Here is a 27,387-nt window from a genome sequence, read left to right as displayed (position 1 = left end):
CCTTACTAGTTTAAATCCTCCCAAGCAGTTCTAGCAAATTTCCCTGCCAGTATATTAGTCCCCTTCCAATTTAGGTGCAATCCGTCCTTCTTGTACAGGTCACTTCTACCCCAAAAGAGATTCCACTGATCAAAAAATGTGAATCCTTCTCCTATATACCAGCTCCTCAGCCATGCATTCATCTGCTCTATCCTCCTATTCCTGCCCTCACTAGCTTGTAGCACCGGGAGTAATCCAGATATTACTACCCTTGAGGACCTCCTTTTTAAATTTCTGCCTAACTCTCTCTAATCTCCCTTCAGAATCTCAACCTTTTCCCTTCCTATGTCATTGGTTCCAATGTAGCCAATGACCTCCTGCTGGCCCCTCTCCCCCGTGAGAACATTCTGCACCCTCTGAGACATCCTTGATCCTGGCACCAGGGAAACAACACACCATTCTGCTTTTTCTCTGCTGGCCACAGAAATGTCTGTCGTACCTTGGTCTACAGACTCCCCTAACACAATTGATCTCTTGGAAGCTGACGTACCCCTTGTTCCATTAGAGCCAGTCTCAATACCAGAAACTTGGCTGTTTGTGCTACGTTCCCCTGAGAATCCATCACCCCCTACATTTTCCAAAACAGCATACCTGTTTGAAATGGTATATCCACAAAAGACCCCTGCACTAGCTGCCTACCTCCCTTACCCTTCCTAGAGTTAACCCATCTATGTGATTGTATCGGAGACTTTCCCCCTTTCCTATAACTGCCATCCATCACATACTGTTGCTGTTGCAAATTCCTCATCGCTTCTATCTGTTTCTCCAACCGATCCACTCGATCTGATAAGATTCGCATCCAACAGCATTTATGGCAGATATAATCTGCAGTAACCTTTAAACTCTCTTTAAACTCCCACATCTGACAAGAAGTACATATCACTGTAAAGGCCATTTTTGCTCCTTCACAATCGACAGACCCAGAAAATAACACCGTCTTACTCCTCTACAAACACTGCCCCTGGTTAAATTAATAGCTATGGCTTATATTTTAAGTTTAATCAAGAGACTTATCTCCAAAAACATAAGAAAGAACCCACTGTACTCACTAATACATCCTTTCTCTTGGACAGACTTAAAACAACAATTAACTTATCTGATTCTATGCTGTGAACTTCGCCCAACAATTCCTCCAAGATTAGTTGTGAATTTCACTGTTCGTTAATTTTCCCAGATGCACGCCGGATGTCCAGCGATACACGAATTCAAACAGCAAAGGCGGTAACTGTGCAGATTCTCGCTCTCTCTCCTGCACTGTCCTCACCATGTGCTTCCTTTGTCTGCTCTTCTTTTTAAAACTGCTATTGTTTTGACTTTTTTTTCCAAAGTTCCAAAACAATGCAAAAAAAAAGGAGCAGCTCTTACAGCCAGAAATTTTTCCCGTCCTCAATCTTGGATTACCCAGACATTTTCCCCCCAGAATGGAGGCTGAGGGGTCACCTTATAGAGGTTTAGAAAATCATGAGAGACAGAGATAAGCTTCTCTTTGCTACAGGCTGTAACAACAATAAAAATGCTATCAGGTTCCTCATATTGAATCACCAGGACTTCACAATGTGGAGAGCGTATTTTTCAGAGGGTAGGGGAGTCCAAAATTAGAGGACAGAGTTTAAAGGCAAAAGGGAAATATTTAAATGGGACCTGAGGGACACTTTTCCTGGGGTGGTGTGTGTTTGGAATGAGCTGCCAGAAGAAGTGGTAGAGGTGGGTACAATGACAACATTTAAAAAAACATCTGGACGAGTATATGAGTAGGAAAGTTTTATATAGATATGGGTCAAATGTAGGCAAATGGAAGTAATTCAGTTTAGGATACCTAACCAGCTTGGTTGAGTTGGACAAAAGGGTCTGTTTCCGTGCTGTTTGACTCTATGATCATGTCTCTAGATCTGGTGTGAAAAAGCTCAGTTTACACTAGAGGTCCAGGTCACGAACAGTGTATTTTTTAAGAACCTCTTTAAACTACACCACCAAAGTTGACATGACCAAGTAAGAGGGTTAATGGTAATGCACTTTGTTGGTTTTAACTGTATCCAGCAACCTTGGATGGAATGGGATTGTTACTGAATGGGGCTGCGAGAAATCCTAAGTACTGGAGGCACAGCTGAAAAAACAAATTGCATGTAGCATCACATTTGTGTGGGAAGTAACGGCAAGGCTTGAGAGATAGTCATTGTTTTATGCAGCATTCTCATTTGCAATTTGTAGTTCATGCAGATTGAAATTTACCTGCTTAGTTTACATAACTTTTTCCAACACAAATCAGAAGTTATAAAAAATGAAATCTGTTTGTAATTTCTTCATTTGAGGTAATTCAATAAAATTTAGTTAAGTTGGTTTATGGTTTCCCCTGAGGAATGTGGCACTGATTCTGTTTGTTAGCATACCCTACTACCCAACAGCTTTACAAACTGGTCTTGGAGCTCATTTTTTCATAACAAAATGACAACATTTCAGAGGAAAATAGAAGACACGTAACACTGAAATGATGTCTAACATGACAAACATGAAATGAGGTGAAAACAAATCATTAGACTACCTGATGAAACATTACATTAATTGATAAATTCCAAAACAGTTTTAATAGAGACCAATACAGAATTCCAGGCTGAGGGAGTGGGAGCGAATTACGTGAGTTCACAAATCAAGATGACAGATTAGAAGAGTTTTTATATCTTTATCTCTCTTTTGGATTATTTCTGATATGTTAATAATATATAATAGCCGAGTACGCAGTTCTTCAGACCACACAGAAAAAAAAAACAGAATGGACTCCAGAGTTAGATCAGCCAAATCTGAAATCTTTCAAAGTGAAGATATCCTGGTAGTAAAAACGTCAATCAAGTCAGAGCATTAGTTTTTAAAACATTTGCCATGCCAGTTTTCCTTGAGTGGTCTTTGCTTAAATTGAAATTTCTTAGACAACAGAATACAGTAAAATTCGAACAGCTCATCAGACCAAAAGTTGTATTTTGAGAAATATTTTTATCTTCCATTAAAGATCTGGTGTAGTGTCCTATATTTTATGCTATGAATCATACAAATGCAGATGGTCCCAGCTTTGTTCTTTGGCATGTGCTGATATGCAACTTGGGCAACAATGGGACACTGCAGTTGGCTTCATTGCAGCCCAGACTGCAAAAGGAAGGAAATTCAAAAGAAACCCAACATGGTGGACACACAAATTGGTTCACTTGATTGCGATACTTCAAGTGGAACAGATCACTAGGGTTCAGTCTCTAGATTCACTAATATGAACAACTATTTGAATCAGAGGGAGAGGATGAGTTGAGGTGAGACAGCAGGAGAGTAGAATTATGTTGTTGCTTTAACAGATTGGATAAATGACTTCCTCCTCAAACTTTAAATCAAAGTCAATGGAAACAACAATTTGTTTTTACAATAACAATTTCAAACTGTGTGCTTCCTTGTTCATGGAGGCATTTCATTGGAAATAGAAAGTCTATCTTACCAGAACTGAAGAATCAACTGAACCACTTGCAATTCATACTTTTACAGCTTGAACACTCAGCTCCTACAGGAGATCATGTTTACAAAGTGACATGTCCAGATGGCAAAACATCTATGTGGCTTTGAAAGTTTTAAGGGGGCAGGGGCAATGGGCATGGGTAGGCAAGACAGGATTCTTTAGACACAGGAGAAGACAATTTGGTACCAGATTAATTATTGTATTCCATCTACAAAGAGATTCTTTTTCAATCCTTCCTGAGCAACATGGCATACACAGAGTTACACATGGATGAGGTAGATGGATTGGATGCCAGTTCAAAGGTGTTCCAAAAGAATTTCATGCAAGCTTGGAATGAAAATGTAATATTTCCTTACCTTTAAAACTGACTCACTGGCATTGTTACCCAGGGCAACAGACTTGTAAGATGAGGAAATAATCACCTACACAAAGCTTGCTTTGTCAATTGTAGGTCATGCAATGACCAAGTTCTTGAGCTGGATGCAAGCCTTAAAGTCAGTGACAATGTGGCGAAGCTGAAACATTTTAAAATCTCAGAATGGAGTGGGATGAAAAATTACAATGTTACTATAAAATCAGGCGATCAACTTGAAACAAAGACATTTCAGTGGGTATTTTTATCCGTTGTTTGAAAATAAACAATATTAAAATTGATTACTACAATGTAGCAACCAGGATACGGAGTCTAAATGCCAACCAAACTAATCCAACAGTAAAAACTTGGACACAAACCAAATTGCTGGAGAAACTCAGCAGGTCTCACAGTAATGGTAGACAGAAGAGAGAGATGTTTTAAGCCCATGACCCTCCTTCAGAACTGATAGCAGCTAGGAAAAGGTGGTATTAGAGCATGGGAGCAAGGATAGGCAGATAAAGATATTGTTGACAGAAAGCCAGGGAAGAGGAGAAACTAGAAAGGTGATAATTGGGATTGAGTGGGTGAAGAATGAGTTGACTGTACTGAAAGCAACCCAGGTCATGACAGGACCTGAAATTTGGCAGTGGGAAATAAAGAGAGAAATGCTCATATGCTAAAATCAGTAAACTCAATGTTGTGTCTTGTAATGTCCCCAAATGGAAGATACGGTGTTGCTCTTCCAATTGGTGTCCAGTCACATCAACTTTAAAAAGGGGCAGCACGGTGGCTCAGTGGTTAGCACTGCTGCCTCACAGCACCAGGGATCCGGTTCAATTTCAGCCTCAGGCGACTGTGTGGAGTTTGTACATTCTCCCAGAGTCTGCCTGGGTTTCCTCTGGGTGCTCTGCTTTCCTCCCACAGTCCAAAGATGTTCAGGTTAGGTGAATTGACTCTGCTAAATTGCCTACAATGTTGAGGGGTGTGTAGGTTAGGTGCATTAGTCATGGGAAATGTAGAGTAATAGGATAGTGAAATGGGTCTGGGTGGATACTCTGAGGGTCGGTGTGGACTTGTTAGGCCGAATGGCCTGTTTCCACGCTGCAGGGATTCGAACTTCAGGTAGTAAAAACATACATTCATTTGTCACACTTACTTAAAAAAAGATGAAAAAAAATCCATAAAAGAGGCATTATTAGACAAAAAGACAAATCAAAGTGATTTTTTTTTTCATTCATGGGATGAGGATGTCGCTGGCTGGGCCAGCATTTATTGCCCTTCCCTAATTGCCCAAAGGGCAGTTAAGAGTCAGCCACATTGTTGTAGGTCTGGAGTCACACGTAGGCCAGGTAAGGATGGCAGTTTCCCACCCTGAAGGACATTAGTGCACCAGGTAGGGTTTTCCAACAATTGATAATGGATTCATGGTCATCATTAGACTCTTAATTCCAGATTTTTGTTGAATTAAAATTCCACCATCTACCAGGGAGGGATTTAAACCCAGGTCCCCAGAACATGATCTGCATCTCTGGATCAACAGTCCAGTGATAACATCACTAGGCCATCACCTTCCCTGCCTATGTAATCAAAGCTTGGGCAAAGAGATGGGTTCTTAAATATGTAGTGAGAAAGAAAGGATTTAAGGAATAAATACAATAGTTTAGGCCCCATCCGGCTGAAGGTAATGACTGTCAATAGTAGAGCAATGGGAGGATGTGATTTACATAAGGCTAAAATCCAGAGGAATGGATACGTTTGTGATAGACAGGAATTGCTCAGTTGCAATTACATATTCCAGGAGGTGTCATCACATTACAGGCTCCAACATGTTCATCCTTGTCTGCCTATATCAAATGGAAAGCAAAATTGCACAATGCTTAGCTATTAACCAAACACTTTCTTCCCATACCCTCTTCCAGTAATTTTAATTTTTCAGTCAGAGAAATGTTGAAAAAGGTTGGTGAATATCGTAAGATATTTAATATCCCTGTGTTATTCCATGTGGGGGATGGGGTTAAAGTGTAAGGTAATGGAAAAAAGGCGAGAAGGATAAAATGGGTTTCCTTCCACAATCCAAAGATGTGCAGGTTAGGTGAATTGGCCATGCTAAGTTGCCCATAGTATTCAGGAATGTGTAGGTTAGGTGCATTGGTCTGGGGTAAATGTAGGGTAGGGGACTGGGTCTGGGTGGATTGATGTGGACTTGTTGGGTCAAATGGCCTGTTTTTACACTGTAGGGATTCTATGATTCTATATTTAAAAAATGCACCATTCAAAGGAGGAGACCATAGGCTGAAGTGCAATTTAGTTATAAAAGTTCACATCATCACCATGCCAATTTAGGCAGGGTTCACCAAGACGAAATGGTGAGAGTTTGAATTCAATGGATGAAAAAAAAAATTGTGTTACGAAATAGGGGGTTCTTATACCCTGGAAGAAAGCGAGCACTGTAGATGTTGGAGATGAGAGTTGAGATTGTGGTGCTGGAAAAGCATAGCAGATAAGGATATTGTTGATTCCATAAGCCGTTCCTGAAGAAGGGCTTATGCCCGAAACATTGATTCTCCTGCTCCTCGGATGCTGCCTGACCTGCTGTGCTTTTCCAGCACCACACTCTTGACTCTCAGCTCCAGCATCTACAGTCCTCACTTTCTTCCAGGGTATAAGAACACCCACAATGTTAAGGTGTCAAATGTTAAAGGTGGTAGCTCATTACCACCTTGTCTAGGGTGATGATGTGCAATAACTACTGACCAGCGATATCTCAAACTTTTTTTAAAATTTGATGCTCACATAATAAAAGCCACATTGTAGTTGTTTTGCTGTATCTCAATTCTCACAAATTCAGAGGGTTAAAACAATAAAAAACACAGATTAGAAATATCTCAATTTGATGCCAGAGTTAAATGGATCTTAAACATGTTAAAATGGGATACACTACAATTGGTTTTATTAATTCTGGATTTCAGAAGACATAAAAAGCCATGGTTTCTGCATTATACATTGCTATAGCATTATTACTGAAAACTGGAGACTGGCTGAGGGTAATATTGCTGAACTCTGATACTCCTCACATTTACATTTCTGCAGGATGAGATACCAGAGTTAAATTATCCAATTTTCAACATGAAACCTTCTTCACAGGTAGGCTGGATCACAGCCTTAAAAAATGCAAAACAGAAACAAACAAAGAAAAGTTTCAGCTATTGGGAACAATACAAACTAGCAGCATAAATATCCTTGCCTCCCTGAGTTATGGTGAATGAGAACAAATGGTCTTGCCCACCATAAGAAGCTGTAATATTTCATCTGGCCACAATATGGGACCACAAGTGTCAAATTAATATGACAGCAATCAGGAATCCAAATACTAAATCCACCACTCTTTTGCCATGTAAGAAATATCCTTTTCAGTGAAATTTGGTAATGATCATTGAATTTCTGGTAACCTTTCATAAAACTGTTAAACTAGAAAGAAGGTGAAATTATCAAAGGTGCTGTAGCCACTTGCCTTTAGCATAGTCTAATGACACCTTCCTTCTCGACAAATTGCAAAGCCAAAAACGTTTGGTTTCCAATTTTGTACCAGATATTTATTTTCCAAGTCGACCTTAGACTCAAACAACACTGTCAACATCTAATTTTATCTATTAACAGACTTTCCATCATCTCAGTTTCTTAATTATAATAATGATTTAAAAGTGGATGCACTTTTAATGACTGGTTTGATCTCCTGAGATATTATTCACGTTAAGTTTCAGCAGATTTTTTTGTGTCAACATCAATCCACTTCTAATAGGAATAACTTGTAAACTAATACTGCTCCTCCCATATATAAACATACAACAAAAACAGAGTAAGTTAATATTTACATATAATCAGAAAGCATTAACAAATAAGTAGGAGAACTGCTGTACTGTGACAGAACATCATGAAGACAACCAAATTTTATTCTTCGTACTAAAACATTCCAAAATAAGCAAGGTCTTATGAATCCAGAAGTCGTCCTATCTATGCCATGCTGAAAAGCAATGAACCACATCTGTTAGCACATTGGTTGTAAATGGTTGTGCAAATGGCTTAGTAATTTAGTCTTCAGTTTCTAGTTATCTGCAGCTTCTGCATCTAAATGAGAAAACTGAACTAAGAATTGCATGAAAATCACTGTTGGCTGGGCTTAAGATGTTGACAAATTGTTAATTTAATTTTCAGTAGACATTGCAAAACTTTAAAACAAACAAAAACAGACATTGCTGAAGAATTGTTTTATTTCAACATCCACTGTTTGGTGTTTTATTAGAGAATTTTAAACTTGGTGCAAATGAAATAGATAGCCATTTAACAGCAAGATTTTTCTTTCTAAGACTGGCAAACAAGAATGACAAAATTTTGACCGAAAGCTTCTTAGAAGGATCAGATATTAGCCCTTTGATTAAAAACCTTATCACACTTCACAAGAATACTTCAGAGTAGCGAAAATTGCAGCAAAACAGCTGCCTCTGTGCAAAAATACTAAATATGACCAGTTTATGTATTAAGTTTCAATGTTACTTAGTAAATATACTCTCCTGCAATAGTTAAGAAGTTTCCTGAGGGGATTCATGCTAATAATGTTAAAGGATTACTTAAGGGATTTAATTAGGCTGAATAATTCCAAATACAAAAATGAATAGCTTGTAACATTTACAACAGCATTATATGTGTGCTTTAAAGCATTTTAAAAAGTATTTGTCATTCATGTAAGACAATCCATTAGTTGGAATTAAGGCAAGGTCCTTGTAACTAACTGAACAATGAACGCTGGGTCTTGCACATATATAAATCAAACAATCATGACTGCTTGGCCAAAGGCTGAATATTAACGTGCAATTATCTTGAGAGATACAAGCTGACACAACAGTATCGAGATAGTAAATCAAAAACATCTATCACGTAAAGGAAAGTTGCATCAATTACCTTTTTGAAGATTCTTCCATTTGGCTGAATCTCATCTTCCTCACTAAGAATTTCACGTGTTCCCAAGCACTTCCTGTGTCTAAAGGCCTCAGTGGCATACTGAAAGATTTTATCCAGGGTGTCAGCACCAGCATATAAACTTGCCAGCAGACGATCTAAGCTTTCCACACATCGGTATGGGCCAGCAGGATGGTTACTAATTGATTTTGCTCTTATATTTGGTCTACGCCGTGAACCCCCAAAGAGCTGCAATGGGAGAATAAATAAGAGATTGCACACAACAATCATACATTGCAAAAACAATGAAAAGATAGGGTTAATGCCCTTCTTCAATTTCATTTTGCTTGGAGGCTTGAAGCGTGCAATTAGAGATCCAGAATGCCTGTAAGCCTGCGAGGCTATAGAATTAATACCACGCCAGTTTTGTACCTGAAGGTGGAAAATGGAAAAGGTTAGACATTCTTCAGAAAATCACCAGTTAATTATATTAACCTAGAATCTTACATAAATCTACATATGTTCTCAAACAGAAAACCATAACAACTGTAATTTATATTCATATAGCATTTTTAAGGATAGAAAACTATTCAAGGTGGTTTGCAAATCTATTAATCACAAAAACTGAGAGGCCATAAAAAGTTTGATGAAAGAAAAAGGCTTTATAAAAGAAAATCTTTAAAGGACATAAGAAAACTGAGTGAAACAGAGGGTCAGGAAGAGAAATCGGAAGGATTTTGAAGAGCTGAATGAAGATCCAGTCACCAATAGTGGTGTAAAGAAACTTCTGGAGGAACATCTGGACAATGTTATAAGGGAAATTACATAGGAGGAGTGTTTTCTAATTGTTACTTTTGAAGATGACAAAACAGAAACACTTTTTCAGCAGCATAAGGGTCAAGGCACAACTTAGATTTTATACCTTTCAAAATGCTAATATATGTGCACTTTCAACTAAATTAATGGGGGCATCATAAATTCAAATCTGGTATACTGATTGTAGATGTAGGATCTTATTGCCATCTTTAGAAGTATAGAAACTTCAATTGGCTATTCAGATACATCATGGCAAATCTGTACCTCCACTCACCTGCTTATGCGACATCCTTGCTGATACACTTATTAACAAGTATGTATCAGAGTCTTAGGGATTTAAATTGACTCTGCTCTAGATTTCGAACACCATTGGCATGAATGGGTATACACTTGATGACCTTGCTCTCTTTCTTTCGATTTCCCCCAACCCAAAGAAAAGTTTGTCTGTGTATACCTTATCAAATTCCATTACTATTTTAACCACCTTAATCAGATCATGTCTCAAACTTTCAAATTCAAAGGAATGCAAGCCACGTTAATACAAACGCCCATCAATTTAACCATTCTAGTCCACGTTGTACTTTATCTGTGGCAAATAAATCTTTTCAAAAAGGGTGGTACTTGAAATTGACAAAAAAATTGTTAACCCTTTCACAACTTTGAGTACAGATTCCCTCATGCTCAAGACTTAAATTTCATTAGCCTTTTTAGTGCTAGTTTTATACATGTGCGACAGATTTTAGTATTAGTTTAGATGGCAAAGGATGCAGTTGGGTGAAGGGGTTGGCTTAGAGGCAGGAAGCTGCCTGATGGCTTATCTACCATCATAAAATGGAAGACTGATGGAAAGGCAGTTCGTGCATTTTTTCAGTGCTCATTGTTCGATACTTCGAAATTAATTACTGACATTACCTTCAATTCCGTTGTGCTTTTAATTTTGACAGTAATATATTCCATAGAACCTCAAAGATCTTTAAAAAATCCCTCATCCACCATCCTAGTGAATTCCTCAAAAGACATGACCTATTCTTCACAAATCCATCAAAACAACTAACTCCAAGCGCTCATTAATTTTGCCTGATTATTACCAACTTACCATTGAGGGGTCTGCACTTCTGCTCTCCACCATTTCCCTTCCCTCAAATAAGAAAGCAATTTCTCCAATCCAAATACACAATTGTTGAATCCTAGGTTCATGAGAAAATCATAAACCAACAAAAATCTTTCCATCAATTTCTTTTAACATTGTGAATGGAATGCATCAGGTTCTGAAGATTCATTCACTCCAAGTTTGAATAATTGCTGAATGTTTAAAAAAATTCTCCTCAATGTCCTCTCCTTGAGTGATTTTCAGATTGTGTTCCATTGCTGGTATTTTATACATGTCCTACACAATATTAAGGGGGCTATATATACACATAAAAATGTTGCTGCTAATGTGTTCACAGACCTCATTTGGTTAATTTTTTGCTAATTCTTTGTTATATATAGTCTTGCCTGCACCTACACTTGATTGGTTGACACGTTCCTACCTTCTCTGCACATACTTTAAAAAAAACTTTGGTTGAAAGTTTGATATTCCTCAATTTATTTTCAATACTCCTTTGTTTACCTCATTGCATCATACTTGCTTTGTATCAATTTTCACTTTATAATTCTCTTGATGCTGGGGTTTTCAGTTTTTCTTGCAATAGTGTAAGCTTTCCTTCTTGACACTTCATCTGAAGTCATTTGTTGACTATAGTTACTCAAATACAAATACAAGAGCCTTTTCTCTTTAACAAAGGATTTGCTGCTTTTGTACCATACCAAATAATTAATTGGATACTTTGCATTGTCTGTAGGATTAGCCATTAATTCAGCACAGTTTCCTCCCAAATAATCTTACCTCTTTCAACTTGTACAATTTAAACTTAAAAGCCTTGTGTGCAATTTTCTGTTCTCCCTCTCAAAACCAATTTTGTTGTGGTCACAATGTGCTATCTTGTTTGCTGTCCAAGATTAAAATATGGGCTCTTATCAAATCACACAAGCATATCCTTGACTATTTTGAGAATGCTACAAATATAATTTTCTTCCATTGAAATGTGATCGCTCTAAATCAGTCTTAAAGATACTACTGACTAAACTAACAAAAAAGGGGCAAAATATCTAACAAAGCACTTGTGAAACATGCAGTTAACACATGATGGAAATGTCATATGGTGCGCTACAGAATTTAATGCTTATTTCTGTGTCAGACATGATTCAGTTGGGATTATTGCTGCCACTGAAGCTATAGGTTTTATGTTCAAATTCCACTCCAAAGCACAAGTACAAAAATCAGAGCCAACACTCCTGTGCAGTGCTATGGGATTGCGATCCTGTACTAATGGAGGTACAATTTTTCACCTGTGACATTAAACCAATGCCCCAGCTGTCAAGTCTGGAAAATATCCTATGAAACTATCACAAATAAAAGCACAGTTATCCCAAGTGCCTGAGCCAATATTTCCCTCTCAATCAACATCACAAAAAAACAAACCGATCAGTACAACATTGATGTTTGTGGAAAATTGTGTCTGAATCACTTTGACCACACATCAAAAAGTACTTAAATGACTGTAAAGCATTTCAAGAGCTCTCTAATAACCTAAATGGCAAAGCCAGTTAAGACCTTCATAAACAACACTAAAGTAGGAAATTAGAATTGTATTAATGATATCAACACTGTGGGAGGAATTATATTGGGCATGTAAGGGAGACAAATGGCAAATTAAATCCAATACCAAGCAGTGAGTAATATTACATAACTGCAGAAATATAAGCAACATGGAATTACCATGACAGGAATAAAATTTGCTGGGACAAACTGCAAAATGAACATTCAAATACTGATAGATCTGTATTTGTTACCTGTACTATTTAAACAATATGAAAAAACAACAAACTAATCTGTAGCCAGAAAAGTGAAGTTTGTGTCTACAGGAGTACACTTTTTATGAATTAATCAAACCACACCCCAAGAAGTACTATTTTGATCACCATACTTTAGAGGGAATATAGAGGCAATGCAAAAAGTTTAAGCAAACAATGATCACAAGTGCAGGAAGGATATACAATGGGGACATGTGTTCAAGGAAACTCATCAAGACACAGTAGTAATAAACAAGGTGAATCTGAATATTACAGCAGACTCAGTTTGAAATAAACATTTTTAGAAAGCATAGGAAAGGTTAGATCAGGTAAGTGCTATCAATAGGATATTAACATAGGCGATGAGTCAAAAGACTTCTTGGAGCAATCATTTCTATAATCATTTGAAATAACTCCATAATCTTAACTAACAGTTAAGAGCACAAAGGGCCCTCAAATACAGTTGAATGCCAGGTTCACTAAATTAAATTCTAAATGGACAAGTCTCATTTTAACAATCACTTTTTTCTTTTATTCTACTTACAAAACTTTCATACTAGCCAATGTTGATAAGAAACCTTTTATTCATTCACTGGCTTAATCTCACCCCCACCAATTCAAAATGAAAATTATTTCTGGTTTAACCAAAAGTACACAAGTACTGACTTGAAGAGGTATAAATAAAACTCCCAACTGCATCAAAAAGCATGCATACCCAAAATGTCTAATAGCAAAAGGTTAGCTTGAATAGACAGACAATAGCCCAATGAAGAAATCCCATGTCTCAAGTGATTTCCCAACAGGACTTATTGTCATGCCAACGCCTGCCTTATAGTTAGGAAAATTCAGTTTCAGCAGCTAACCACATTTAAAAACAAGTAAAAGTTATATTCATCGTGCTGGAATGTGTCTGGTCTTCTTGTTCTCTTTACAACTATAACTTAACACATTGTGATGCTAAATATTTTGTTTGCTTCTTGACAGCAGCAGGCATAATTTGAATATTCAACCTCTTTAGCCAAGGAATTTGTCATTGCTCACTTATTGCCAATATATTTTTAAAAATCAGGTAAGATTCCTGACAAAGCTGGAGGCCAACAGGACTCGCAACTACTTTAAGTTAGGTAATCAGAATAACACTTTCCCACTACTACTTGGTTTGCATTGTAATCAGCTATGATAGGGGCAAAACACTTTCTTGATAAAGGTAATTGCAAATTTGAACACATAATACATTTTTACAGCTATCTTTTGCAGCACAAGTGAGCACAAGACAGAGGGTTAAGTATAAAGAGATATTAAAACCTAGCCACAGCAAGAGTAGAATATTTAACTAATCTAGCATTAACAATTTAATAGTGTCATGAATTGACTAAAACAAGCAAATGAACAAATTCCATCCCAGATCTGTGGCTTTGATCCCTTTAAACTACGAGATCGATTAATCAACCATTTAAAAGTGTATTATTGAATAAATGAAAATCATCTTCTTAGGATATTCCAAAACACATTGCAGTCAATTACATACTTTCAACTGTTATACTGTATGGAAATGCAGAAGCAAATTTCCACACCAAGATTCCATAAGCATTTATCTATCCATAGCTAGATAAACAACTAAAGGGGAGCAGAAGGTTGGTTGAAACATAGATGTTGGGGTTAAACCCATAGAACTTCATTGCGCTTGTCTAAGGTACTGTCTTTTTTTTATAGAAGATGGTTCATTTGTGAAATGAACTTCCTGAGGAAGTAGTGTATGTGGTGTACAATTACAGTGTTCAAAAGACATTTGGATAAGTACATGAATAGGAAAGGTTTGGATGGATACAAACCAAGAGCAGGCAGGTGGGACTAGTTTAGTTTGGAATTATGTTTGGTATTAAGGGTCTGTTTCCATCTCTATGACTGTACGTCAGACTGAGTGATGAGCAGAACTGTGTCAATAGACACTAGATTATAGGTACAGGATTAGGCCATTCGGCCCTTCGAGCCTGCACCACCATTCAATATGATCATGGCTGATCATCCTTAATCAGTATCCTGTTCCTGCCTTATCTCCATAACCTTTGATTCCACAATCCTCGAGAGCTCTATCCAACGCTTTCTTAAATGAATCCAGAGACTGGGCCTCCACTGCCCTCTGGTGCAGAGCATTCCACACAGCCACCACTCTCTGGGTGAAGATGTTTCTCCTCATCTCTGTCCTAAATGGTCTACCCTGTATTTTTAAGCTGTGTCCTCTGGTTCGGCACTCACCCATCAACGGAAACATGTTTCCTGCCTCCAGTGTCCAATCCTTTAATAATCTTATTTGTCTCAATCAGATCCCCCCCTCAAGTCTTCTAAACTCAAGGGTATACAAGCCCAGTCGCTCCAGTCTTTCAGTGTAAGGTAATCCTGCCATTCCAGGACTTGACCTCGTGAACCTACGCTGCACTCCCTCAATAGCCAGAATGTCTTTCCTCAACTTTGTAGACCAGAACTGCACACAGTACTCCAGGTGTGGTCTCACCAGGGCCCTGTACAGCTGCAGAAGAACCTCTGTTTCTATACTCAATCCCCCTTGTTATGAAGGCCAGCTTGCTATTAGCCTTCTTCACTACCTGTTGGACCTGCATGCTTACCTTCATTGACTGGTGTACAAGAACACAGAGATCTCTCTGTACTGCCCCTTTACCTAAATTGATTCCATTTAGGTAGTAATCTGCCTTCCTGTTCTTGCCACCAAAGTGGATAACCATACATTTATCCACATTAAACTGCATCTGCCATGCATCTGACCACTCACCCAACTTGTCCAGGTCACCCTGTAATCTCCTAACATCCTCATCACATTTCACCCTGCCACCCAGTTTCGTATCATCAGCATTATAATTTGCTAGTGTTATTGCTAATACCATCTTCTATATCATTAACATATATTGTAAAAAGCTGCGGTCTCAGTACTGATCCCTGCGGTACCCCACTGGTCACTGCCTGCCATTCCGAAATGGAGCCGTTTATCACTACTCTGTTTCCTATCAGCTAACCAACTTTCAATCCAAGTTAGTACTTTGCCCCCAATACCATGTGCCCTAAATTTTGCTCACTAATACCATGCGCCCTAATTTTGCTCACTTGTCAGATGAAGTTTCATGTAAGCAAGTTGTCAGGTTATCCATTTTGGACTGAAAGATAGATCAGGGTGCTTTCTACAATTTTTTTTATTCATGCGGATGTGGGCATCACTGACCAGGCCAGCATTTATTGCCCATCCCTAATTGCCCATGGGCAGTTAAGAGTCAACCACATTGCTATGGGTCTAGCTTACATGTGACTCCAGACCAGAAAGGATAGCAGCTTCCTTCCCTAAAGGGCATTATGAAGTCAAATACCATAGATTTCCAAGAAACTTGTGGGTTTAAGTGCATAGATCTTTAAATGTCACAAACAGATGCAGAAAATAGTTAAGAAAGGTAATGGGATGCTGTCCTTTTTCTTTAGGAGACTGGTAGTAGAAGTATGATAGAGCATATTGCAGCACTGAAGAAAGAACTCAATGACCTCAGGCTCATCCGAGAGAACGAGATCTTTCTGGACAGGACCTTCAGCAAGGTTATTACACCGACTATACCAGAAGAGAGTAGAAGGGGGAAGACGATGAGGAAGTCAGAGAGGAGACAAGTGCAAGAGACCCCAGTAGAAGTACCTGTCAGGAACAGGTTGAATCTTTTGGAAACAGTAGAGACAGACGACACTGCCAGTCCGCAAGGCGGTCAGGTCTGCCAATCAAAGGTTGGCATGGAGGTAGACATCACACAGAGCCGTGGTAATAGGGGACTCCATAGTGAGAAGAACTGAACGGGGTTGCTGTGGCAACAGGCGGGATTTGAAGATGGTGTGTTGCCTTCCTGGTGCCAGGATTAAGGATATCGCAGACAGAGAGCAGGAAATCCTCAAGGGCGAAGGTGAAGAGCCAGAGGTGGTGGTACATGTCGGCACAAATGATGTCAGGAAGAAGAGGAGGGACATTCTACAGCGGGACTTCGGAGAACTTGGAAGAAAGCTGAAAAGCAGGCGCCCAAGGTGGTTATCTCCGGTTTGCTTCCAGTCCCTCGGGCTGGAGAGGCCAGGAACAGGGAGATAATGGACTTGAACGTGTGGCTGGGGAACTGGTGCAGGAAGCAAGGATTTAAATTCTTGGATCACAGAGGTATGTTTTGCAGTAACGATAAATTATACAAGAGGGACGGGTTGCACCTTAATAGTTGGGGGACCAGCATTCTGGCAGGCAGGTTTGCCACTGCAACACAGCTACGTTTAAACTAAATAGCTGGAGGGGAGGGGACAAACTGGAAGTTTAAGAAGGAAATTGAAGGGAAAGTTAGAACAAGAGAAGCCAAGAAAGACAACGGTATCAATGGAGCAGAAAACTCAAATAGGGATCATGCCGTAAGGTTGAGTGAAATAGGGATTGATAGGAAGGGTGAGGGCAGTAACAAATTAAAAATAATATATATGAATGCACGAAGCATTAGAAATAAGGTGGATGAGCTTGAGGCTCATTTGGAAATTGGCAGTTACAATGTTGTGGGGAGACTTGGCTTCAAGTGGACAGGGCCTGGGAAATGAATATTCAAGGCTATATGTGCTATTGTAAGGACAGACTGACGGGCAGAGGGGGTGGGGTGGCCCTGTTGGTAAGGAATGATATTCAGTCCCTTGCGCGGGAGGACCTAGAATCAGGGGATGTAGAGTCAGTATGGATAGAGCTGAGAAATTCTAAGGGTAGAAAGACCCTCATGGGAATTATCTACAGGCCCCCAAACAGTAGTCTGGATGTAGGGTGTAAGTTGAATAAGGAGCTGAAATTGGCCTGTCGCAAAGATATTACTACAGTTGTAATGGGGGATTTCAAAATGCAGGTAGACTGGGAGAATCAGGATGGTACTGGACCCCAAAAAAAGGGAGTTTGTGGAGTGTCTCCGAGATGGATTCTTAGAACAGCTGGTGCTGGAGCCTACCAGGGAGAAGGCAATTCTGGATCTGGTGTTGTGCAACGAACCGGATTTGATCAGTGACCTCGAAGTGAAGGAGCCATTAGGAGGTAGTGACCATAACACAATAAGCTTTAATCTGCAATTTGAAAGGGAGAGGGTACAATCAGAAGTGACAATATTTCAGTTGAATAAAGGGAACTGTGGAGCTGGCCAAAGTTCAATGGTGCAATACCCTAGCAGGGATGGCAGTGGAGCAACAATGACAGGTATTTCTGGGTATAATGCAGAAGATGAAGGATCAGTTCATTCCAAAAAGGAAGATAGATCCTAAGAGGAGGCAGGAGTGGCCGTGGCTGATGAGGGAAGTTAAGAAACTATAAAGTCAAAAGAGAAAAAATATAACATAGCAAAGATGAGTGGGAAAACGGAGGACTGGGAAGCTTTTAAAGAACAGAGGATAACTAAGAAGGAAATACGCAGAGAAAAAAGAGGTACGAAGGTAAACAGGCCAAAAATATACAGGACGATAGTAAAAGCTTTTTTAGGTGTGCGAAAGGAAAAAAAATGGTTCAGACTAAAATTGGGCCCTTGAAGACAGAAACAGGGGAATATATTACGGGGAACAAAGAAATGGCAGAAGAGTTGAATTGGTACTTCAGATCTGTGTTCACTGGGGAAGACACAAGCAATCTCCCTGAGGTAATAGTGGCTGAAGGACCTGAACTGAAGGGAATTTATATTAGGTAGGAAATGGTGTTGGAGAGACTGTTAGGTCTGAAGGCTGATAAGTCCCCAGGACCCGATGGTCTACATCCCAGGGTACTGAAGGAGGTGGCTCTAGAAATCGTGGATGCATTGGTGATCATTTTCCAATGTTCTATAGATTCAGGATCAGTTCCTGCGGATTGGAGGGTGGCTAATGTTGTCCTACGTTTTAAGAAAGGAGGGAGAGAGAAAGCAGGGAATTATAGACCAGTTAGTCTGACCTCAAGTGGTGGGAAAGATGCTGGAGTCAATTATAAAGGATGAAATTACGACACCTGGATAGCAGTAACAGGATAAGTCAGAGTCAGCATGGATTTATGAAGGGGAAATCATGCTTGACTAATTTTCTGGAATTTTTTGAGGATGTAACTTTGAAGATGGACAAGGGAGATCCGGTGGATGTAGTGTACCTGGACTTTCAGAAAGCCTTTGATAAAGTCCCATATAGGAGGTTAGTGAGCAAACTTAGGGCGCCTGGTATTGGGGGGCAAAGGGCTGACTTGGATTGAAAATTGGTTGGTTGACAGGAAACAAAGAGTAGTGATAAACGGCTCCCTTTTGGAATGGCAGGTGACCAGTGGGGTACTGCAGGGATCAGTACTGGGATGCAGCTTTTTACAATATACATTAATGATATAGGTGATGGTATTAAAAGTAATATTAGCAAATTTGCTGATGATACAAAGCTGGGTGGCAGGGTGAAATGTGATAATGTTAGGAGATTACAGGGTGACCTGGACAGGCTAGGTGAGTGGACAGATGCATAGCAAATGCAGTTTAATGTGGATAAATGTGTGGTTATCCACTTTGGTGGCAAGAACAGGAAGGCAGATTACTACCTAAATGGAGTCAAGTTAGGTAAAGGGGCAGTACAATGAGATCTAGGTGTTCCTGTACATCAGTCAATGAAAGCAAGCAATAAGGTACAGCAGGCAGTGAAGAAAGACTCAGAATTAGAGCCAGACCGTTCAGGAGAGACGTTAGGAAGTACTTATATTCAGAGTCACAGCACAGAAACATGCCTTTCAGCCCAACTCGCTCATGTCAACCAGTTTTCCTAAAGTGAACTAGTTCCATTTGCCTATGTTTGGTCCACATCCCTCTAAAACCTTCCGGTCCATGTACCTGTCCAAATGCCTTTTATGTGTTGTAATGTATCTGCCTCTACCATTTCCTCTAGCAGTTTGCTCCATATACGCATGACCCTCTGTGTGAAAAGATTGCCCCTCAGGTCACTTTTAAATCTTTCCCCTCTCACCTTAAACCCACGCCCTCTAGTTTTGGACTTCCCTACCCTGGGGAAATGACCATGGCTATTCACCTTTTTTGTGCCCTTCATGATTTTATACACCCTTCAGCCTCCGATGCTCCAGGGAAAAAAGTCCCAGCCTATTCAGCCACGCCTTAAAACTCAAATCTTCTAGTCTCTGTAACATTCTTGTACATCTTTTTTGTAATTTTTCCAGTTTATCAACATATTGCAGCAGTGTGTTCAGAACTGTTTGCAATACTCCAAATGTGGCCTTAAAGCTGTAACAGGTTATGTAACTCCTGTACTCAATGCTCTGACCGATGAAGGCAAGCTTGTTAAATGCCTTCTTCGCCACTCTGTCTACCTGTGATGCCATTTTCAGGCAACTATGCCCTGCACCCCTAGGTCTCTGTTCCAAAACATTCCTCAGAGCCTTACTGTTAGCTGTATACGTCCTGCCCTGATTTGTCAAATTGAAATTTACACTTCGCATTTATCTGAATTAAACTCCATCTGCCATTCCTCAGCCCACTGCACCAGTTGACCAAGAGCCCATTGTATTCTTACATAAGATTCTTCTCTGTCCACTATACCACTAATTTTGATATCACCAGCAAACTTACTAATCATACCTCCTATATTCTCGTCCAAATCATTTACATAAAAGTCAAAACAGTGGATCCAGCACCAGTCCTTGTGGCACACTGATCACAGGCCTCCAGTCTGAACAATAATCCCCTACCACAACTGTCTTCAATTGACAAGCCAATTTTATATTCAGTTGTCTAGTTCATTTGATTGAAACTTACTAACCAGTCTACCGGAGGAACCTTGTCGAAGGCTTTGTCAAGCTCCACATAGGCAACATCTACCTCTCTGCTTTATCTATTTGGTTACCTCTTTAAAACAAAAATATTCAACTTTGAGACACAATTTCCCACACACAAAGCCATGCTGACTATCCCGAATCAAGGGATTCACTTGATCCCAGCTGACTGTACCTGGAGCAGCACGGTGGTTCAGTGGTTAGGACTGTTGCCTCTCAGCACCAAGGACCCGGGTTCAATTCCAGCCTCAGGCTACTGTCAATGTGGAGTTTGCACATTCTCCCCATGTCTGCATGCGCTTCCTCTGGGTGCTCTGGTTTCCTCCCACAATCCAAACATGTGCAGGTTAGGTGAACTGGCTATGCTAAATTGCCCATAGTGTTCAGGAAGGTGCAGGTTAGATCCAGTCAGGGGTAAGTGTGAAGTAAGGGGAAATGGGTCTGGGTGGTATACTCTTCAGAGGGTCAGTGTAGACTTGTTGGGCCAAATGGCTTATTTCCACACTGTTGGGATTCTATGATTCTGACATATACCACTTTTTCTAGACCAGAGCCCCATTATCTCTAGTCATCCAGTGTTCCCTACTCCTGCCAGCCTTTGCCCTTCACATGAATGGTAACATGTTGGTCCTGAACTCTTGTTATCTCGCTTTTGAAAGCCTCCCACTTGGCAAATGTTCCTTTAACTGCAAATAACCTCTCCTAATCAACTTTTAAAAGTTCCTGTCTAATATCAAAACTAGCCTTGCCCAAATTTAGAACTTTAACCTGTGGATTAGAACTATCCTTTTCCATAACTATTTTAAAACTAATAGAACTATATTCACTAGTCCCAAAGTACTACCCCACTAACACCTCAGACACTTGTTCTGCCTTATTCCCCAAGATCCCAAATTCTGTCCCATTTCAAGCAGGATCATCTACATATTGAGAAATTTTCCCTAACACACAAATTCCTCCCCCATTCAAGCTCTTAACACTATGGCAGTACCAGTTTGCAAAGTCAAAACCCCTTATTACAACCCATTTATTCTTACAGCTATCTGTGATCATCCTTCACATTTCTGCACACAAAGGTGGTAAAATGTTTAGACCTTTCTTCCACAAACGCAAATGGATGCTGTATCAGTTGTTAATTTTAAATGTGAGAAAAATAAACGTTGGCAAAGATATTACGAGTCAGAGGTAGGTATATAGTTAGGCCAGAGATCAGTCAAATCTCACTGAATGGCAAAACAGGCTAGAATGGTTAAATTGTGTTCTCCTTTTCCTAAATGAAGGGTTTAAGAAATAGAACTCTGATTTCAATATCAAGCTGGAAAAAGAACTTAATATCAGAATTCAGTTCTAATTCACACACTAGAATAAATTACACCAATAAGGCTTTTTATGCAAAGACATCACTACTCCATATTTCACTTGATTGGTATAGCCAGATAAAGTTACTTGTGCAACTTCACTAAATTCCTTAAATTAGCAAGACAGCAATTCTGCATTTTTAACAAAAGAGGCAGTGGTTAAAACCATAGTCTTACACAATATCAGAAAGCCTGAAGAATATATAAAGACATTGTTTACCAAGTACTAGAGTAGTAAAATAACACAATGAAAGCCTTCCACTTTGCACTAATGTTTCCAATGAATGAAACAACTCCATCTTCTAATTTGTCATGCATGACTGTATTCTACAGCTAGCCAGTTTACACCAAAAGTCAAATCCAAGTGATTGGTTTTAATCGAGATTTGCCATTTTACCTTCTAGAGAAAAAAGCGAGTTCTGAAGAAGAATCCTATTGGACTTGTTAATGTTATTCTCTATAATAAAATCAAATTACTGCGGATGGTGGAATCTGAAACCAAAAGAGAAAATGCTGGAAAATCTCAACATGTCTGGCAGCATCTGTAAGGAGAGAAAAGAGCTGACGTTTCGAGTCTAACTGATCCTTTGTTTTCCTCTACACGAATACAGCCAGACCCTGCCGAGTTTCTCCGTTATTCACTGCATTTCTTAATTTTCAGAGATAAACATCTTCAAACCGGCCTGCAACATCCGCGAGCCATCTATCGGAGTTTTATACTAACATGATCTCAATAAAAGTTCACTTACATTGCCTATTTTATTTAGACCTCAATCAAATTTATGTTAACGTCCCAACAATATCCATAAATCCTGCCAATACAATTCCAAGTTATCAGGGGTGCCTATCGAAAGGTTGGAGAACACTTACTCCAAACGGTTACTTAAAAAAACTACCTTGGGGTAACACACGAGGTGGATCCGGCGTTTTCAATTCTAGTCCCTCACATTAAATGAGAAACACAGGGGGGCGGGGTTGACTGTAACTATAGTAACAGCAAATCAACGCTCAGATGGTTTATTACAGCCTCCAGGACCTTACTACGTTTGCGCTGGCGCGGATCAGCAGTATTGTAAGAATTGTTCCTGCTAATTCAATAGGAGTTGGTAAAATGATCAGAATAACTTTTTCTTCCTATGTCTTCTTGGTGTGTACATTACTTAGCTGCAGAGGCTAAACAAAACGTCTCACGGTGAGGGAAACTGCGAAAATGCATGATGAGCTGTCGCCCCGGATTTTTGCACCATTATTGCGGAGTATATCAGAAGGAAATAAGCAGCACGTTGACTTCATATTAAGCCACGTCTACAGAACGTTATTTGGCTGACTTTGAAAATAGGTCACTATTAGAAAAGCAGACGTTTCCCCCTTAAAAGATGGGAATGAAGAGTAAAATTGACTTTCAGATGGACGTTGGCGTTTTTGTACTTCGGTCATAAAACCACAAAATGCGGGTACTGCAAGTATCTACGTTAACTTTTATTGCAAAACAGCTATAGCGCAAGACAGAATCATTGGTGACACCTAGTATTATGAAAACCTTTCGACTCCTTACCAAGGAAAGATATGTTTGCCTAAAAGGCAGTGCAATAAAAGTTCACTCAATTTCTGAGATGGAAAGGCAAAACTTTTTGCAGAGATTGGGCATGGTGAGCCAATAATATCTCCAGTTAAGAACAAGTGATTTAATTTAAACACTTGTACGGTTTGACAGGATTTGTGATGAAAAACTATTTCCCTGGCTCAGGCAGTTAGAACCAAGGAACACTTAAAGGATTACGAATCTTTGAAATTTCTCGCCTAGAGTGATGTGGATACTCAATCAGAAAGTTAGTCTAGACTGAGACCAATAGATTCTAGAGTACAAGAGTGCAATGGGGAGTAAGCAGAAAAGTGGGATTGATAATCTTACTGAATCACAATATGCCTGCAGTGCAGACAAATACCATTTGGCCTATCGAGACTGCACCAACCCTCAGAAGAGCATCCCACCTTATCCTTGTAAACCTGCATTTAATATGGTAAATCTAGCTAGCGTGCACATCCATGACACCATGGGGAAAATTTAGCATGGTAAATCCATCTAGCCTGCACATCTTTGGACTGTGGGAGGAAACCCATGCAGATGGAGGGACAACATGCAAACACCAAACAGTCCCCCCAGGCTAGAATTCAATCTAGATCCCTCGCACTATGAGGTAGCAGTGTAACCACCATACCACCCAAGGCAGAGCACGTGAAGTTCTGTATGGCCTCTTCATGCTCTTATTCCTAATATTATTATACAAATATCACCCCAGTTTCTCAATTCATCTTAATGTCCAGATTTATTCCAAAGAATGTAATAGAATCTTGCATAAGTTCTAAAAGGGCAACAAGTCACCTCATATGTAGAAATTTACAGGATTTACCAGGATGTTTCCAAACCACTTCAATTACTAGGGGACAAGAGTTCAAGGTAAGAGGTGAAAAGTTTTCAGAGATATTTGTATCATTGATAATCACAGGTGAGGTGCCGGAAGACTGGAGGTTGGCTAGCATGGTGCCACTGTTTAAGAAAGATGGTCAGAACAAGCCAGGGAACTATAGACCTGTGAGCTTGGCGTCAGTGGAGGGCAAGTTGTTGAAGGGAATCCTGTGGGACAGGATGTACATGTATTTGGAAAGGCAAGGACTGATTAGGGATAGTCAACATGGCTTTGTGCATGGGAAATCATGTCTCACAAACTTGATTGAGTTTTTTGAAGTAACAAAAAGGATTGAGGGCAGAATGGTGAACGTGATCTATATTGACTTGAATAAGGCGTTCGACCAAGGTTCCCCATGGGAGACTGGATAGCAAGGCTACATCTCATGGAATACAGGGAGAACTAGCCATTTGGATACAGAACTGGCTCAAAAGGTAGAAGACAGAGGGTGGTGGTGGAAGGTTGTTTTTCAAACTGGAGGCCTGTGACCAGTGGAGCGCCACCAGGATCGGTGCTGGGTCCATGACTTTTCGTCATTTATATAAACGATTTGAATGTCAGCATAAAGAGGTATAGTTAATACATTTGCAGATGACACCAAAATTGGAGGTGTTGTGGACAGCGAAGGTGGTTATCTCAGATTACAACGGGGTCTTGATTAGACCAGCCAATAGGCTGAGAAGTGGCAGATGGAGTTTAATTTAGATAAATGTGAGGTGCTGCATTTTGGGAAAGCAAATCTTAGCAGGACTTATATACTTAATAGTAAGGTCCTCAGGATTGTTGTTAAGCAAAGAGACCTTGGAGTGCAGGTTCATAGGTCCTTGAAAGAGGAGTTGCAGGTACATAGGATAGTGAAGGCAGCTTTTGGAATGCATTCCTTTATTAGTCAGTATTGAGTACAGGAGTTGGGAGGTCATGTTGTGGCCGTACCGGACATTGGTTAGGCCACTGTTGGAATATTGCGTGCCATTCTGGTCTCCTTCCTATCGGAAAGATGTTGTGAAATTTGAAAGGGTTCAGAAAAGATTTACAAGGATGTTGCCAGGGTTGGAGGAGACCTAAGTGGCAACTTTTGCATGCAGATGATGGTACATGTATGGAGCCGTCAGAGGAAGTGGTGGAGGCTAGTACAATTGCAACATTTAAAAGGCATCTGGATGGGTATATGAATAGGAAGGGTTTGAAGCAATATGGGCCAGGGCTGGCAGGTGGGACTAGATTGGGTTGGGATATCTGGTCAATATGCATGAGTTGGACCGAAGGGTCTGTTTCCGTGCTGTACATCTCTGTGACTCTATATGCATGGAAGGTTCTTTACGCAGAAGACGGTGGGTGCGTGGAATGTGTTGCCAGTGGAGGTGGTAGAGGCAGGCATGATTGAGTCATTTAAACTGTATCTAGAAAGATGCATGAATGGGCAGGGAGCAAACGGATACAGATCTTGGAAATTTGGCGACAGGTTCAGATAGAAGATCTGGATTGATGCAGGCTTGGAGGGCCAAAGAACCCGTTCCTGTGCTGTAATTTTCTTTGTTCTTTGTACTTCCATTAAAAGCCAACATATCTGGACTGATTAAAATTTCTCTATTAAAAGAATCGGTCCAGTGTGTTAGAAGGTATTGAAGAAATCCTCTGGTATGAAATCTTAATTACCATTGAGCACAGAAAGTAAGTAAGAAAACAAGATGTAATGATTAGCTCCCCAACATCTTTGTCCAAAAAAAATCTTTCCTTCATGAAAGGTTGAGATATATACAAAAAAAATTGATGTAGTCGCACTATAAATTTTAAACACTAACTAACATAATTAGTTTTGTTCTTAAATGATTACATTGCATATGCATCAGTTTAGTATTAATATAATGGCAAATTCAGTCTTAGAAATGGATTCTGAAATGGTCACACTAAATTCCCAAAACTTTGATTAAAATTTGCTTAAACTCAAAAAAATGGTTAGTGTTAAAATATGTGAGAATCTTGCCATCGTTTGACATTCACAAATTAATTAATCCACACAGTGATCTGTTCACCATTTCTCCCACTACATGCCTAAAGTTCACTAACCAACGGCTTTCCAGCAACAACTACGGTTAACATTCGGCCTTCACTACATTTTGTAATAGGAGAGAATCTAAACATATTCAATTGAGTGCCTGTCCATCCTGGTGCTGTTATTGATGAGAAACCAAACTTGTCCAGCCATACAAATATTGTGGAAAGTCACCTTCTGACCCTCTGAAGCCAACCTAGCATTTACAAGGTTCATGACAGAGGGGGGGGGGGGATGATGATGATGATATATTCTTCACTTTTTTAGACAAATCCAGCTCTAGTAACAATCACAAAATTCAACACCATTTAGGACTTAATTGGAACCCCTTCCACCACCTTAACATTCACTCACTCTACCAGTGGCAGCAGTATGTATAATCTACAAAAGGTAGACCGTAGCAACACTCTCAACATCACCCATCAAACCTGGTTCCTCCTCACTTCTCTCCAAGGCCCCAAGGGAAACTTCCATATCCGCCACAGACATCAAACCTGGTTCCTCCTCACTTCAAAAGACAAAGGCAGCAGCCAAAAGCAACACCACCTGCAGAGTCACACACCAGTTTGACTTGGATATTGTCACTCCAACATTGTTGAGTGAAAATCCCAGCACTCCCTTCCTAACAGAACACTGAGCAAATCTGTACCAGAAAAACAAAATTAGTTCAAGAAGGTAGCTCACCAGATTAAGGAAAACTATGATGAACAAAAAACATTGGCCTTACCAGTGATGCTCACATCACATCATGTTTTTTTTTAGAAGCAAATATCATGACCTTTTATTCTGCATTCATCCCTGCAGGATGTTATTTCTCTATATATCCAACTGAATCTATTCATCAACTTAAGCGCTGACCCTTCAACCTCTTAAAATCAAAACAAAGACATGTTAAGTTTTGAAACTTGTGCATATAATTGAAGCCTTCAAGTTCTGGTATAGTTTCAGCATTCCAAGGTAATTGATCGTTATGGAATAAAAATTTAAAAAATGGTCTCTTAAATTTGAAAATGATGACAAAACGGCAAGTGATGAAAGGTTAGTACAAGATAAACTAACAGGCGAAGCCTGAGCCTTTTCTTTCTTTTGGGGGGGTGGTGGGGGAGGGAATGTGTATTACTTGGGGGAGACACACACA

The 27,387-nt window shown here is 39.7% G+C and overlaps 1 protein-coding gene across 2 annotated transcripts in view; it reads right to left on the bottom strand.

The window, feature by feature from the left end:
• Window positions 1-27,387, bottom strand: part of LOC122555853 (long-chain-fatty-acid--CoA ligase 3-like) — a 130,380-nt gene that overhangs the window by 86,175 nt on the left and 16,818 nt on the right. For both annotated transcript variants that reach the window (XM_043702058.1, XM_043702059.1), the window contains exon 2: window positions 8,841-9,269. In XM_043702058.1, coding sequence (XP_043557993.1) covers window positions 8,841-9,179 — 339 coding nt within the window. In that variant the 5' untranslated portion in view covers window positions 9,180-9,269. The remainder of the gene's footprint in view (window positions 1-8,840; window positions 9,270-27,387) is intronic.

The sequence above is a fragment of the Chiloscyllium plagiosum genome, chromosome 13 (genome assembly GCF_004010195.1).
Source record: "Chiloscyllium plagiosum isolate BGI_BamShark_2017 chromosome 13, ASM401019v2, whole genome shotgun sequence".
In the NCBI taxonomy this organism is placed as follows: Eukaryota; Metazoa; Chordata; class Chondrichthyes; order Orectolobiformes; family Hemiscylliidae; genus Chiloscyllium; species Chiloscyllium plagiosum.
This window is presented reverse-complemented; position numbering and strand designations above follow the sequence as displayed.